Raw genomic sequence first — 17433 nt, 5'->3', positions numbered from 1 at the left:
TGTTGTCCTGTTGGAGAAGCCTGTTGCCATGGCGCCACAGTTCAGGTGGTTCACAGCGAATGTCTTCCCTTTGAGTCCTCAGAAGGTCCCAGTAGAACTCTACGTTGACAGTCTGACTCTGGGGGCTGAATTCACGGTGACACAACCTGCTGAACGTCAAACCCCCGGAGGTCTGATCACTGACGTGTTTTCAGTGGTGGAGGGCTTGAAATGCTATAAAAAGACAAAGTGGGACACAATCATGACGTAACACTTAACTAATGTGCTTGGCTTTTTATTTTGCGTCTGTTAATGAAAAGATGAACCAGACTGAAAACCAGATATTAATATCATCCAGGAAGACATGTTATTTCCTATTTACAAACTATAAACAATAATAGTGTCATGTGTCACATTTAAAAAATGTTTTTCTGTATCTTGATAAAGGTATTTTGTAATTTATGAATAAATAATGAATAATTTAATGTTTTGCATGTAAAAATAAGCTTTAGCATGTTTATTGAATTCTGAATTGTCCTCCAGCAGCATGACGTCAGCTCCAGTCCTTCAGCAGCTGGTCTCACGTTTGGTTTGGTGTTTTGCGGACAGAATCAGAGTTGAAGCTGAACGTCTGAAGACATGTTGGGATGTCCACAGCAGGTCGATTGTATGCTTTTTATTCTTGATTCAACAGCCTGCAGGTGTGAGGATTCCTGCCTGATCCTCGTGTCTCCCTGTTTTTCCCCGATCACCTCTCCTCATGTGTGCTGTCATTCCCGTCTGTTTGTTATTGTTTTGCCACGTGCTTTGTGTTGTTTTGTTTTGTGTTCCTCAGCAGTACCCTCCTCCGAGTTCCGCCCCCTGCTGCGCCTCTCTCCGTCAGCTCAGCTGTGCTGCATCCCGTGATCACCTCCTGCCGTTACAAATACCCCGGTCTCCTGCCTGCTCAGTGTCAGTCCGTCCGTCCACCTACCTGGTATTCTGTCCCGTAAGTCTGTTCGTTTCACTCAGTGAAGTTCCGGTTCTGACTCCCTGTTTGTCTCAGCTTACCTGCCGTCCAGTATCGAGCCTCGGGTCTCACCTGTGCGAAGTCTTCCAGTTCGTTCCTCGGAGATCAGCTGTCGAAGTCTTGGTAATCCTGTGTCGAGCCTCGGGTGTCACAAAGTCGATCCTGCGCTGCTGTTCAAGTGTTGGACCACAGAGATCCACACAGCGATCCAGCCTGTCTGCTGCTCTTGTGGAGGACCTCGGGATTCCCTCCAGCGAAGCCACGCCCACTCTGCATACTGCCCGTCTACCTGTCTGCCGGCCGCCATCCGCGGCGGAGCCAGCTTCCAGCTCAGGAGACGAGACTGGTCTCCTCGCTGAACATTGGCCTCCGGCCTCATATGGACTTGTACGTTGTTTTTCTCTGCCTACTGTGTGTCAGTTGTTTGGAGAGAATAAAGGACTCTTTGGTCGTAAGAACAGCTATCCTACTGTGTCTGGGTCCGTTAAAACACCACCATATCAGAACAGCAAGAAGTTGGCAGAACATTTGATGAAGCTGTAGATGGACGGCTGCCACAGCAATCGGACAAATCACACTCAAACACAACCAGGCAGATTATTGTATTTATCCTCCTGAGATTTCCTCCTCAATCTCTGTCTGAAAGAATTGTAATAAAAGATCAGGTTTTAATCTGGTTGGATTTAGTTTCCCTTAAAAAACAAGATCTTCTCAGTTTGTATTCTTAATATTTTCATGACCAGAGAGATAAAAGAAAACTCAGGGGTGAGGATGAAGTTTTGTTTAACAGGTGAAGGATGGTCGGAGGAAGCTGAGCAGGAAGTGGCCGTCTGCTGTGGTCAGGTGACCTCAATCAGAAGACAAGAGATTCATAGAAACAAGAAGAACAGAGACGAACAAACTGATGAGCTGGAAGCAGAGCCGAGGACAAAAGCTGCAGTTAACGAGGGCAGATGAAGAGCAGGTGTGTGTCGTCAGCCAGGTGAGATGGATAGCCCCGCCCACACTGACGGAGCACAAACAAACGGAGCTGGTGGGGTGACAAGACACATCCCTCGACTACTGTTTGTGTCTCCTCTTCCCTTCATCACCGTGGAAACGTGCAGTGAACACATGAACATCTGAGGAGAAACTGTGACATTTACTTTTATTATTTATTACACAATATGAACAATAACTGCTTCACCGTTTCTTTCACTCATCGGATTCTCCTTCTTCCCCACTAAGGCTGCTGCAGCATAAAGGGTGCGTTTGTTTTATGTCCCTGAAGCCCCGGTTGGTGGACAGCTGATGATTGTTCCTTGTCAACAGAATACAATGAAGCAGCTGTGGAAAAGATTCAGCTGACAGTTGGAATATTGTTCTTGCGCTCCAGATGTTATACTTGTGTTCCAAATTTTGTACTAGTGTTCCAGATGTCGTACTTTTGTGTTAGATATTCTACATGTATTCCTGATGTTGTTCTTGTTTTCCAGATGTTCTACTTGTTGCTCTTCACTGAGTTAAACACTCTACAAAATCACGACTGTTTTCTGTCCCTGCTCCTAAATGGTACAATGAGCTCCACCGACATCAGGACAGAAACTCTGAACATCTTCCACCACAAACTAAAAACACTCCTCCTCCTCCTTCACCTTGAACAGCAGAACTTTAGTATCTTAAAATAGAACTTACTGATAGAACTTTGTAGTTTGGCTTTCTGGAAGAAATTATATTTTCTTGATTCTTGTTGTTCTGGTTTTGTACCCTCATGGTTGAAATGAACTTATTGTAAGTAGCTTTGGATAAAAGAGTCAGATAAATGAAATGTAATGTAATGTACTTGTGTTCCAGATGTTGTACCTGTGTTCCAGATGTTGTACTTGCGTTCCAGATGTTTCACTTGTTTCAGATGTTCTACATGTGTTCCAGATGTTGTTCTTATGTTCCAGATGTTGTTCTTACGTTGCAGATGTTGTACTTGTGTTCCAGATGTTGTTCTTACGTTCCAGATGTTGTACTTGTGTTCCAGATGTGGTACTTGTGTTCCAGATGTTGTTCTTACGTTCCAGATGTTGTTCTTACGTTCCAGATGTTGTTCTTACGTTCCAGATGTTGTACTTACATTCCAGATGTTGTACTTGTGTTCCAGATGTTGTTCTTACGTTCCAGATGTTGTACTTGTGTTCCAGATGTTGTTCTTATGTTCCAGATGTTGTACATGTGTTCCAGATGTTTTACTTGGACACTTTTCCACCAAGGTCCCCATCTTGGCTCCTTAGAGGAAGAGGCGGGGCCACCAAAGTAAAGGATTTTCAAATTAAAAGCATGTGAGGAAGCTGCAGCTGTTCCTGAACACAAAGTGTTTCTTCTCCACTGCTGCTGCTGGACAGAAGAATCAGTGTGTTTATTGAGTGTTAAACAGGGGACACAAAAACACACTGAATTCTGGGTAAAATAATGAAAGCTGCAGATATTTTGGAGGGTGACGTGTTCACATGATGAGGTCATTTCCTGTCAATGTTCCTTTCTACTGTCTCATCTGGAAATAAACAGTGTGTCATGTGACATGAGAACATGAACAGAAAACCATCCAGTTCCTTTATTAACAGTCCTACTCGTCTGTTTCTGAAAGAAATGCAAAAAATCCAAGTAAGAAAATGGGACATCCAGAAGTTACAAACTGGTATCAGTGAGAGGAGACGGTTCTGCAGAACATTACGGGGTCCATGCAAAGCTAACAGAACATACAGTCAACAGAACACACACGGCGACCTATATGATAGATACCAACTGGCAACCTTCACATGAAACCGTCCTCCCAGTGACCCGGTTCTGATGGGATGGTTCTGAGCAGGAGGAACAAACACTTTAACAGTGCTTCAAATTAAAACGCTGAATTTCAGCCTACGATGAAACTGACAGTCACATTTAAAATCACAGATCAAACTGATTACAGGCGTTTGAAAGTCAAAGTATGAAGATGGAACAGGAGGAAGTGCATTAAAACGGATTAAATAGACATTTCTGCTGACTCTGCAGGTTTAATCTGACCGACATCCAACCTCTGATCTGCTGCTACACTGCAGCCTCTGAGATCAGCGGTGCACGAAGGAGGTCGGCATGACGACAGGACGATGAGTCTGACTTTTTATTAAACAAACTTCCTCTGGAGGAAACGGTCGGGACGAAGACTCCTGGTGTTTTTATGATGCTGCTCCACTCGTCGAGTTTGTGAAGCCAGAAGAGGACGACAGCGACGGGGAGGCGGTTTCCAACCGGCAGCATCAGTTTGTTATTGATGCCGACACCGTGGAGAGGTCGGGGGTTTACGGGGAGTTAGCAGAAATAAAAAGGTGTTTCAAACACTGGCACCGTGTGGTCGTTACAGGAGCAGCAGAACCTGTTGACTCACCAAACAGAAAGCCAGTGTAGTTAGTGAGCATTCAGGCGACATCAGAACATACCAGTTAGCTGTGTGGAGGATCAGCACAGTAAAATACACCTCATTATTACATCATGTTGGTCTGAGCAGAGCTGCTGTTTAAAATCCTTAAAGCCACAGTGCAGAAACGCAGGAAGTACCAGGAGGCTGGGAAACCTCTGCTGAGGAGCTCGGTGAGGAGCATGCTCGGTGGGAATCAGTGAGCAGATAAATGTAAGGGGGATAAAATGATTGGATCATCCAGCTCTTTCCAACTAATATCAAACCGAATGATCAAATTCTGACATTAAAACAGGTCATTTTTAGGGTTTTATTTAAGCCTTGAAGTCATAGTGTTGTTGTAATTACTCTCACCGGGCAGCAGGGGGAGCCAAAGTTCTGCACTGCAGGTTTAAAGGATGGAACGAACAGGAAACAGTCCCTGCGTTCTCGTATTCATAGGACCATCATATTTCGTACGTAGCACGTCCCAGTACACAGTGTGTTAAATATAGTATGACAAAAGTACCAGGATGTTCTACTACATCTGTAATCTGCAGGTCAGCGTGCTACTCTGGCTGTTCTGACCCACAATCCTTTGCAGGGGGATGTGCATCACATCGACTGAGCTGCAGAGACGTGGTTGTGCTTAAGCTCCGCCCACAAAAGAAGAAGAGGCATTGAAAGGAAGTGTACTCGTTCCAAATCACATCCTTTCATCACATCCCAACTAATCTACAGGACCACTGGAGGAGGCTCATGGGAAACCTTTCAGACATCCCATCATCACACTGCTGCTCTACACGCTGGACATCCCATCATCACACTGCTGCTCTACACGCTGGCAGCGGATGATTTAGTCGTCATAGTAACACTCCGACCACAGAACGTCGCGAGTTAAAAGAAATTAAAGACACAAGGATGTGGACAGAAAAATGACCTCGCCGATGAGGAGCTGAAAGAAACAGACTGTTAGTCAACTATGATCCGAGTCTACTGAACACCTGGACAGGTGACCCGTCAGACCAGTGGGAGGAGCCTGTCCTGTTTCCTGGATTGAAGATAACAGTGTCTGAATGAGCTAACATACCACAGAAGAAGAAGCGGGTCGAGTTCGATGCACACGTGATGAAGTCATCGTCCACGGCCTATAGCACAGTACCACATGTCCTCGCATGCTACGCTCAGGGTTGCCACGGAGATAACCTATGACCTCTGCTTTCTCTGTTCTGGAGTTCACACATCTGGCACCTCAAAAGACACGTGTGATCGGAGCCCCGTGGAGGGGGGTGGGGGTGGGGTGGAGGGAGGGGCCACCTGGAGACAGTGTCTAAGATCCGGGGTCCTTCCCCGCCGCCGGGCTCCCTCCGTTCGTCACCAGGTTACAGAGCAGCTTGCGGCGCCCCGCCTGGTAGTCCTCCTCGTCCACGTTCACCAGCAGTTTGATGGCCTCGTGGCCCACCGCCTGTTTGAGGGAATCTGTGATGAAGACCCCCTTTAGGGCCTCCAGCAGTGAGCCGTTGATGTAGTCCCTCCAGAAGGCGTCCAGGTAGGTGAGCTCAGAGAACTTGATGTCACAGATGATGGAGCCCAGGTCCCGGGACTTCAGGATGGTGTTGGCCTGGTTGAAGCGCTCGAACTGCCGCTCCACCGCCTCCTGCTTGTTGGAGAACACGTTGCCCTGGAGAGCAGACTCGTGCTGGCAGTACTCGGCCCGGACCCGGAGCCGGATATCTGGGAGGAGAAAATACAATCAGGTGGAGGAGGAAGGAGGAAAGATCACAGGTCCTCAGAACCATATTTGGACGAGCTGGGGGAGGAGCCAGCGGTGGATCTCACCGATCTGATCGGAAACCTGACGATACTACGTCCCGCCCACCGATAGCTGTAACCTGACTGCACCACAGGCCTGTCAATCAAACAGACACGCCCCCAAAAACAGGTCTTCTTGAATCTTCTTTTCTAATGAATGAGGGATTATTTTCAGATGGACCTCCAGAAAACTAATAAGAAGGAGTGACTTTAGCTAACAACACCGAGATAACTGATGGACACATTTTATTCACTTTGGATTTGATGAGAGAAGTTGAATGGGAGTCTATGGAGCCGGAGGCTTTTTGGAGCCGACCTCTAGTGGCACTCGCTGGTATTGCAGCTGAAGACACTTCTGGATCAGAACCATTTTACAGACCTGGAAGCTACGAACAGAACTGTTGTTGTGTTTCTTTTTACCACATGTTTGCTTCTCCCTGCAGTCGGCAGAGGAGTGACTCCTCTTGCGTTTGCGGTTCGGGACCGGAGCAGCCGGCTTTGTTCTGGGAGGTCCAACATGTGGTCCTGACGGGGAGCAGCAGATGACGGGCTGTGGACCTGAACAGTGACACCAGTGTTACAGGGAACCAGTCTGTTGTGTCATGTTGTAAGGAACCTGAACATCAGCCTGCACACACACACACACACACACACACACACACACACACACACACACACACACACACACACACACACACACACACACACACCTGTTCTTCTGTGGGGGGCGGAGTCTTTGTTCTGCATGGATCCTCTGGGTGAAATGTAACGTACTGACGTCTCCTCCAGGTACTTATCAACAGGATCTGGACACACTGAGAGCAGAACAGGGTTTCTGATGTTATTCTAATCGATGACATCATACAGAGACGATGACGATGCTGCAGCTGGATGCTCTTCCTCCTTTAGTTGTTGAATGAAGACCAGCTTTTAGCTGCTTTGTTATATTACAAGTATCAATATTTAAACTGGGGAGAAATCTTGTTTTCTGTTTTCTTTAATTTAATTTTGTTGAGTTGTCTATAAATATATTTATATTGAGCTATACAAATAGAAAAAAAGCTGGAAAAAAGGTGAATTTGAATGTATAATTTGTTGAAACTGAAATAAAAACTAAGTTAAAAATAATACATTTATACATATATATATATATATATATATATATATACATATATATATATATAATACACAATATATTTCTATATGTGGGTGGAAAGAGGCCTTTCTATGTGTGGTCCAGTTTGCTGGTGATTCAGTGGCTGAATGCACCCTGGAGAATCAGCATGAACATTCATCGCAAACATTTTATATTTGAATGTGTTTGTGCAGATTTGTAGTTGGTGTAAAGGATGTCAGGATGCTAAAACCAAAGGTTCACTTCCTGAGTGTGCAGGAAGTGATGTCACGGCTGCACTCACCAGCCTGCCGTTTCCTGAGGGTGACGTAAGGCAGCAGGTCGTGGCGGGTGATGATGCGCAGCAGCTGTAGGACGTGTCTGAAGTTGGTCTCGTCGCAGCGTCCCTGGCGCTCCAGAGCCAGCAGGAAGTCTCTCCCGCTCCTGATGCCGCCACGCTCGTACTCGTCGATGACGTCCACGAACAGGAAGGACAGCACCCGGACGTCCCGGTGCGTCAGCTGCGCTCCGACGATGTCAAACATGCGGTGGAGGGAGTAGAGGCCGTGGGAGTTGTCCACGGCTTCCTCCGGCCACGGCTCGAAGCCGCCATCTCTCCTGGACGGGCCGGAGTCGGTGGAGGAAGCGGAAACGTTCCTGTCGGCCGCCTCACCGCCGGCGGGCGCCACGCCGGAGCAGCCCGGTCGGCCCGTCGCTGCTCTGTGATCGAGAGGCCCGTTGGCGCTACTCTGACTGGAGTCCAGCGGGTTGGCTTGGATGTGAGGCCTGGCCGGCTGAGCAGACGAGTTGTGGGCGAGCGGTGGAGGGATGACAGCGCTGGGCAGCTGGGGTTGTTGTGATGTCATCTCAGGGGCCGATGGGGACGAGGGACCCCCTGCTGTCGGCCTCCGGTCCAGCAGATCACCTGCACAAAGACACCTCGTTTATGAATGGAATGATCATCTTCATGTCAGAGAACATCACAAGACTCATCATCACGCGACCGACGACATCATCAAACGACAGACGACATCATCAAACGGCCGACGACATCATCAAACGACCAACTTCATCATCAAATGACCGACGACATCATCAAACGAACGACGACATCATCGCGAGACCGACTTCATCATCGCGAGACCGACTTCATCATCAAACGACCGACGACATCATCGCGACACCGACTTCATCATCAAACGGCCGACGACATCATCAAACGACCGACTTCATCATCAAACGACCGACGACATCATCGCGAGACCGACTTCATCATCAAACGACCGATTTCATCATCAAACGACCGACGACATCATCGCGACACCGACTTCATCATCAAACGACCGACAACATCATCAAACGACCGACTTCATCATCAAACGAACGACGACATCATCGCGACACCGACTTCATCATCAAACGACCGACGACATCATCAAACGAACGACGACATCATCGCGAGACCGACTTCATCATCAAACGACCGATTTCATCATCAAACGAACGACGACATCATCGCGAGACCGATGACATCATCGCGAGACCGACTTCATCATCAAACGACCGATTTCATCATCAAACGACCGACGACATCATCGCGACACCGACTTCATCATCAAATGACCGACGACATCATCAAACGAACGACGACATCATCGCGAGACCGACTTCATCATCAAACGACCGATTTCATCATCAAACGACCGACGACATCATCGCGACACCGACTTCATCATCAAATGACCGACGACATCATCAAACGAACGACGACATCATCGCGAGACCGACTTCATCATCGCGAGACCGACTTCATCATCAAACGACCGACGACATCATCAAACGAACGACGACATCATCGCGAGACCGACTTCATCATCAAACGACCGATTTCATCATCAAACGAACGACGACATCATCGCGAGACCGATGACATCATCGCGAGACCGACTTCATCATCAAACGACCGACGACATCATCAAACGAACGACGACATCATCGCGAGACCGACTTCATCATCAAACGACCGACGACATCATCAAACGAACGACGACATCATCGCGAGACCGACTTCATCATCAAACGACCGATTTCATCATCAAACGAACGACGACATCATCGCGAGACCGATGACATCATCGCGAGACCGACTTCATCATCAAACGACCGATTTCATCATCAAACGACCGACGACATCATCGCGACACCGACTTCATCATCAAATGACCGACGACATCATCAAACGAACGACGACATCATCGCGAGACCGACTTCATCATCAAACGACCGATTTCATCATCAAACGACCGACGACATCATCGCGACACCGACTTCATCATCAAATGACCGACGACATCATCAAACGAACGACGACATCATCGCGAGACCGACTTCATCATCGCGAGACCGACTTCATCATCAAACGACCGACGACATCATCGCGACACCGACTTCATCATCAAACGGCCGACGACATCATCAAACGACCAACTTCATCATCAAATGACCGACGACATCATCAAACGAACGACGACATCATCGCGAGACCGACTTCATCATCGCGAGACCGACTTCATCATCAAACGACCGACGACATCATCGCGACACCGACTTCATCATCAAACGGCCGACGACATCATCAAACGACCGACTTCATCATCAAACGACCGACGACATCATCGCGAGACCGACTTCATCATCAAACGACCGACGACATCATCGCGAGACCGACTTCATCATCAAACGACCGACGACATCATCAAACGAACGACTTCATCATCAAATGATCGACGACATCATCGCGAGACCGACTTCATCATCAAACGACCGATTTCATCATCAAACGACCGACGACATCATCGCGAGACCGACTTCATCATCAAACGACCGACGACATCATCAAACGACCAACTTCATCATCAAATGACCGACGACATCATCGCGAGACCGACTTCATCATCAAACGACCGACTTCATCATCAAACGACCGACTTCATCATCAAATGACCGACGACATCATCGCGAGACCGACTTCATCATCAAACGACCGATTTCATCATCAAACGACCGACGACATCATCGCGACACCGACTTCATCATCAAACGACCGACTTCATCATCAAACGACCGACTTCATCATCAAACGACCGACGACATCATCAAACGACCGATTTCATCATGAAATGACCGACGACATCATCGCGAGACCGACTTCATCATCAAACGACTGACGACATCATCAAACGACCGACTTCATCATCAAACGACTGACGACATCATCAAACGACCGACTTCATCATCAAACGACCGACGACATCATCGCGAGACCGACTTCATCATCAAACGACCGACTTCATCACCACACACGACCGACGACATCATCACATGACAGACAGCAACTAACACGCTCACAGGACAACTGACATGCTCACACAACTTCTGACAAACTCACACGACAACTTACACGCTAATGCAACAATTGACACGCTCTCACGGCAAATGACACATTCAGGCGACAACTGACGCACTCACGCAACAACTGACACGCTTAAGCGACATCTGACACGTTCACAAGACACCTGAAACACTAACAAGACACCTGAAAAGCTTAGACGGCAATTGTCACGCTCACGCGACAACTGACACGTGACAACTAATGCGCTCACACAACACCTGACAGTCTCACGCGGCAACTGACACGCAACAACTGACGCACTCACACAACACCTGATGGGCTCAAGCGACATCTGACACGCTCACAAGACACCTGAAACACTAACAAGACACCTGAAAAGCTTAGACGGCAACTGTCACACTCACGCGACAACTGACACGCTTACGCGGCAACTGACACACTTACGCGGCAACTGACACGCTCACGCGACAACTGTCACACTCACGCGACAACTGACACGCTTACGCGGCAACTGACACGCTTACGCGGCAACTGACACGCTCACGCGACAACTGACACGCTCACGCGACAACTGACATGCTCACGACAACTGACACACTCACGACAACTGACACGCTCACAAAACACCAGAAACGCTAACGTGACACGTGACATGCTCACACAACACCTGTAACGCTCTCACGGCAACTGACACACTCACGCAACAACTGAAGAGCTCAAGCGACATCTGACACGCTCACAAGACACCTGAAACACGAACAAGACACCTGACAAGCTTAGACGGCAACTGTCACATTCACGCGACAACTGACACGCTTACGCGGCAACTGTCACACTTATGCGACAACTGACACGCTCTCACGGCAACTGACACACTCAATCATGCGACAACTGACATGCTCACACAACACCTGAAACGCTCTCACGGCAGCTGACACGCTCATGCGACAACTGACAAGCTCACAAGACACCTGACACGCTTCGACGGCAACTGTCACACTCACGGGACAACTGACTCGCGACACCTGACATGCTCACGCTGCAACTTTCACACTCACGCAACAACTTGCAGGTCATCATTGTAAATGAGAATTGGTTCTCAATTGATTTTACCTGGTTAAATAAAGGTCATATATAACTGACACGCTCGCAAAACACCAGACATGCTCTCACGGCAAATGACACATTCAGGAAACAACTGACACGCTCACAAGACACCTAAAACACTAACAAGACACCTGACAAGCTTAGACGGCAACTTTCACACTCACGCAACAACTGACACGCTGACGCAACAACTGACACATTCACACGGCAACTGACACACTCACACGACAACTGACACACTCACACGACAACTGACACACTCAATCACGCGACAACTGACACGCTCACACGGCAACTGACACACTCACACGACAACTGACACACTCACACGACAACTGACACACTCACACGACAACTGACACACTCAATCACGCGACAACTGACACGCTCACAAGACACCTGAAACACTAACAAGACACCTGACATGCTTCGACGGCAACTGTCACACTCACGGGACAACTGACTCGCGACACCTGACGCTCACGCTGCAACTGACACGTGACAACTGATGCGCTCGCACAACACCTGACAGTATCATGCGGCAACTGACACGCAACAACTGACACGCTCACACAACTGACACTTACACGACAACTGACACACTCAATCACGCGACAACTGACACGCTCACAAGACACCTGAAACACTAACAAGACACCTGACACGTTTCGACGGCAACTGTCACACTCACGGGACAACTGACTCGCGACACCTGACACGCTCACGCCTCAACTGACACGCTCACGTGGCAACTGACACGCTCGCAAAACACCAGACAAGCTCACGCAACATGTGACATGCTTACGCGACAACTGAAGAGCTCACGCGACACCTGACACGCTCACATGACAACTGACACGCTCATGCGGGAACTGTCACACTCACGCGACAACTGACACACTCACACGACAACTGACACACTCAATCACGCGACAACTGACACGCTCACAAAACACCTTAAACACTAACAAGACACCTGACACGCTTCGACGGCAACTGTCACACTCACGGGACAACTGACACGTTCACGCGACAACTAAAACAATCACACGACAAATGACACGTTCACGCGGCAATTGACACACTCACGCGACAACTGACACGTGACAACTGATGCGCTCACACAACACCTGACAGTATCACGTGGCAACTGACACGCAACAACTGACGCACTCACACAACACCTGAAGCGCTCAAACGACATCTGACACGCTCACAAGACACCTGAAACACTAACAAGACACCTGACATGCTTCGACGGCAACTGAAGAGCTCATGCGACACCTGACACGCTCACGCGGCAACTGACACGCTCACGAGGCAACTGACACGATCACGCGACAACTGACGTGCGACAACTGAAACGCTCACGTGACAACTGACACGCTCACACAACACCCGTAACGCTCTCACGGCAACTGACACGCTCACAAGACACCTAAAACACTAACAAGACACCTGACAAGCTTAAACGGCAACTTTCATACTCACGCAACAACTGACACGCTGACGCAACAACTGACACATTCACACGGCAACTGACACGCTCACACGACAACTGACACACTCAATCACGCGACAACTGACACGCTCACACAACACCTGAAACGCTCTCACGGCAACTGACACGCTCACGCGACAACTGACACGCTCACAAGACACCTGAAACACTAACAAGACACCTGACACGCTTCGACGACAACTGTCACACTCACGGGACAACTGACTCGCGACACCTGACACGCTCACGCGGCAACTGACACGCTCACGCGGCAACTGACATGCTCACACAACATCTGACGGGATCAAGCGACAACTGACACGCTCACTCACGTGACATCTGAAATGCTCACACAACACCTGTAACGCTCTCACGGCAACTGACACGCTCAAGCGACAACTAACACGCTCACACAACACCTGTAACGCTCTCACGGCAACTGACATGCCCACACGACAACTGACACACTCACACGACAACTGACACACTCAATCACGCGACAACTGACAAGCTCATACGATAGCTGAACACTCACGAAAACCTGACACACTCACACGGCAACTGACACGCTCATTCACGCGACAACTGACATGCTCACACGACACCTGACACACTCACGCGACAACTGACACGCTCACGCAACAACTGACACGCTCACACAACATCTGATGGGCTCAAGCGACAACTGACATGCTCGCTCATTCGACACCTGAAACGCTCACTCAACACCTGTAATGCTCTCACGGCAACTGACACACTCACTCACGCGACAACTGACACGCCCACGCGACAACTGACATGCTCACACAACACCTGAAACGCTCACATGGAAACTGACACGCTCAAGCGACATCTGACATGCTCACAAGACACCTGACAAGCTTAGACGGCAACTTTCACACTCACGCAACAACTGACACACTGACGCAACAACTGATACATTCACACGGCAACTGTCACGCTCACACGACAACTGACACACTCACACGACAACTGACACACTCACGAAAACCTGACACACTCACATGACACCTGACACACACAACACCTGACACGCTCACATGGAAACTGACACGCTCACGTGACAACTGACATACTCACTCACGCGACAACTGACACGCTAACACAACACCTGAAACGCTCACGCGACACCCGATGTGATCACGCGACAACTGACACGCTCACAAGAAACCTGAAACACTAACAAGACACCTGACACGCTTAGACTGCAACTGTCACGCGACAACTGACACACTCACAAAACACCTTATGCACTCACACGACAACTGATTCAGGACAACTGACACGCTCATGTGAAAACTGACACGCTCACACAACAATTGACACACTCACACGACAACTGACACACTCAAGCGACAACTGACATGCAACAACTGACACACTCAGACAACACCTGACATGCTCACATGGAAACTGACACACTCGCGACAACTGACACGCTCAGACAACACCTGACACGCTCACACGGCAACTGACACACTCATTCACGCGGCAACCTTCACACTCACGGGACAACTGACTCGCGACACCTGACACGCTCACACGGCAACTGACACACTCATTCACGCGGCAACCTTCACACTCACGGGACAACTGACTCGCGACACCTGACACGCTCACGCGGCAACTGACACGCTCACGCGGCAACTGACACGCTTATGCGGCAACTGACATGCTGACGCGACAACTGACACGCGACAAGTGAAATGCTCACGCAGCAACTGACACGCTTACGCGACACCTGACATGCTGACACGGCAACTGACTCGTGACAACTGACAAGCTCACACGAAAACTGACACGCTCACACAACACCTGACACACTCACACGACAACTGACACACTCACGCGACAACTGACACGCTAAAACGGCAACTGACACGCTCACGTGACGACTGATTCGGGACAACTGACACGCTCACGTGATGACTGATTCGGGACAACTGACACGCTCGTGAAAACTGACACACTCACATGACAATTCACACGCTCACACGACAACTGACACACTCACGCGACAACTGACACGCTAAAACAGCAACTGACACGCTCACGTGACGACTGATTCGGGACAACTGACACGCTCACGTGACGACTGATTCGGGACAACTGACACGCTCGTGAAAACTGACACACTCACATGACAATTCACACGCTCACAAGACACCAGACGTGCTCACAGAGCAACTGTCACACGCAACAACTGACACGCTCACGCGACAACTAATTTGGGACAGCTGACATGCTCACACAAAAACTGACATGCTCACGCGACAACTGACAGGCTCACGCGACACCTAATGCTTACGCGGCAACTGACACGATAACTGACACACAACAACTGACACACTCACGCGACAACTTTAACGCTCACGCGACAACTGACACGCTCGTGAAAACTGACGTGCTCACACAACACCTGATATGCTCACACGGCAACTGACACACTCGGGACAACCGACACGCTCACGCGACAACTGACACGCTTACGAGACACCTGACATGCTCACGACAACTGACACACAATAACTGACACGCTCACACAACACCTGACACACTAACACGACAACTGACACGGGAACTGACACACACGGCAACTGACACACTCACAACACAACAACTGACACACTCACATGGCAACTGACACACTCACACGGCAACTGACACACACAGTAACTGACACACAACAACTGACACACTCTCACGGCAACTGACACACACACGATAACTGAAACACTAAACACAACAACTGACACACACGACAACTGGCACACGACAACTGACACTCAAACGATAACTGACACACTCACACAGACACAAAATACCTGCCACACTCAAACAGACACACGGCAACTGACACACTCGCGACAACTGACACACTCACAGACACACAACACCTGTCACACTCAAACAGACACACAACAACTGACTCACGCGACAACTGACACACTCACAGACACACAACTGACAAATTCACAAAACAGCTGACACTCTCACACAATGACATGACAACTGACACACTCAGAAAAGACACACAACACCGAACACACTCACGCAATACCTGACACACTCGCACGACAACTGACACACACGACAAATGAGACGCTCACACAGACACACAACAACTGACACTCAAACACACACACAACAACTGACACCCTCACACACACACACAACAACTGACACCCTCACACAGACACACAACAACTGACACCCTCACACAGACACACAACAACTGACACCCTCACACAGACACACAACAACTGACACTCAAACACACACACAACAACTGACACCCTCACATACACAAAATACCTGACTCACACAACTGACACACACAACATATGACACACTGACGTGACAACTGACACCCTCACACAGACACACAACAACCGACACCGTCACACAACTGACGCGAGGCTGCCGGGGGAGGACCGGCCGGTGGTCCCGGGGAGGCTCGAGGCGCCCGCCCGGCGGACGTCCCGCTGCTGTTCACCTGCGGTACACCTCACCTGTCCGGGTCGCGTGCTGACGTGCTCGTTGTTGTCACCCTGAGTCTCGACAGCACGAGAACAACACATCCAACCGGCGGGAAACAGATGACGTCACTACAAACCCTAACTTCCCATACCGTGTGTGTTCCTGATGTTCTGGATGTTCCGGACGGGTCCACCACCATCAAAGTTCGGCTGGCAGTTACCACCGAGCTAGCTCCCCAGGTCCAGCAGCGCTTCCCTCCGGACCGAACCCCGTTTATCTCCGGTTGCTTCTTCTGATCGATGACAAGATGAATGTTCAAAACGCCGGTTCCTCTCGGTGCGCGGCGCCGCTCCGTTCAGGCCGCAAACAAGCGTCCGTTGTCCGGGTTAGGTCCTGAGACAGACACCGTGGGGAAAATAAGCAAACAGTTTTCGTTCTTCAGCTAAAATGAAAGATCTTCCGGTTCACGGTGCAGTTCAGTTCCGGTGTAGCGCCGAGGCACGGACCCTCCGGTCTGAACGTGTCCCCGGGAGCGCGCATCAGTCCGAGTCGGTGGAACTCCGTGAGCGCGCTTCGACGTCATCCAAGAGAAATG

The 17433-nt window shown here is 49.4% G+C and overlaps 1 protein-coding gene across 1 annotated transcript; it reads right to left on the bottom strand.

The window, feature by feature from the left end:
• Positions 1 to 3554: 3554 nt before the first annotated feature.
• Positions 3555 to 17323, bottom strand: dedd (death effector domain containing). Its single transcript, XM_069139263.1, has 5 exons — positions 16990 to 17323; positions 7622 to 8242; positions 6914 to 7018; positions 6624 to 6761; positions 3555 to 6125 (listed from the first exon to the last, which is right to left on the bottom strand). The coding sequence occupies exons 2-5, from the start codon at positions 8181 to 8183 to the stop codon at positions 5722 to 5724; spliced, it is 1209 nt and encodes a 402-aa protein (XP_068995364.1). The 5' UTR covers positions 8184 to 8242; positions 16990 to 17323; the 3' UTR covers positions 3555 to 5721.
• Positions 17324 to 17433: the final 110 nt, after the last annotated feature.

The sequence above is a fragment of the Embiotoca jacksoni genome, unplaced genomic scaffold, assembly GCF_022577435.1.
Source record: "Embiotoca jacksoni isolate LCO1_2020_lvr unplaced genomic scaffold, fEmbJac1.0.p SCAF_80, whole genome shotgun sequence".
NCBI lineage: Eukaryota > Metazoa > Chordata > Actinopteri > Embiotocidae > Embiotoca > Embiotoca jacksoni.
Note: the sequence above shows the minus strand (reverse complement) of the source record. Positions and strands in the feature narration are given on the sequence as shown.

What these genes read in the sequence shown, in the direction of transcription:
- dedd (XM_069139263.1), bottom strand. Translation starts at nt 8,183, where the DNA reads ATGACATCACAACAACCCCAGCTGCCCAGCGCTGTCATCCCTCCACCG. An exon ending in CGCCCCCCACAGAAGAACAG is followed by an intron (nt 6,762 to 6,913) that starts GTGTGTGTGTGT and finishes GTCACTGTTCAG; the next exon opens with GTCCACAGCCCGTCATCTGC. An exon ending in CAGGGAGAAGCAAACATGTG is followed by an intron (nt 6,126 to 6,623) that starts GTAAAAAGAAAC and finishes TTCTCCTCCCAG; the next exon opens with ATATCCGGCTCCGGGTCCGG.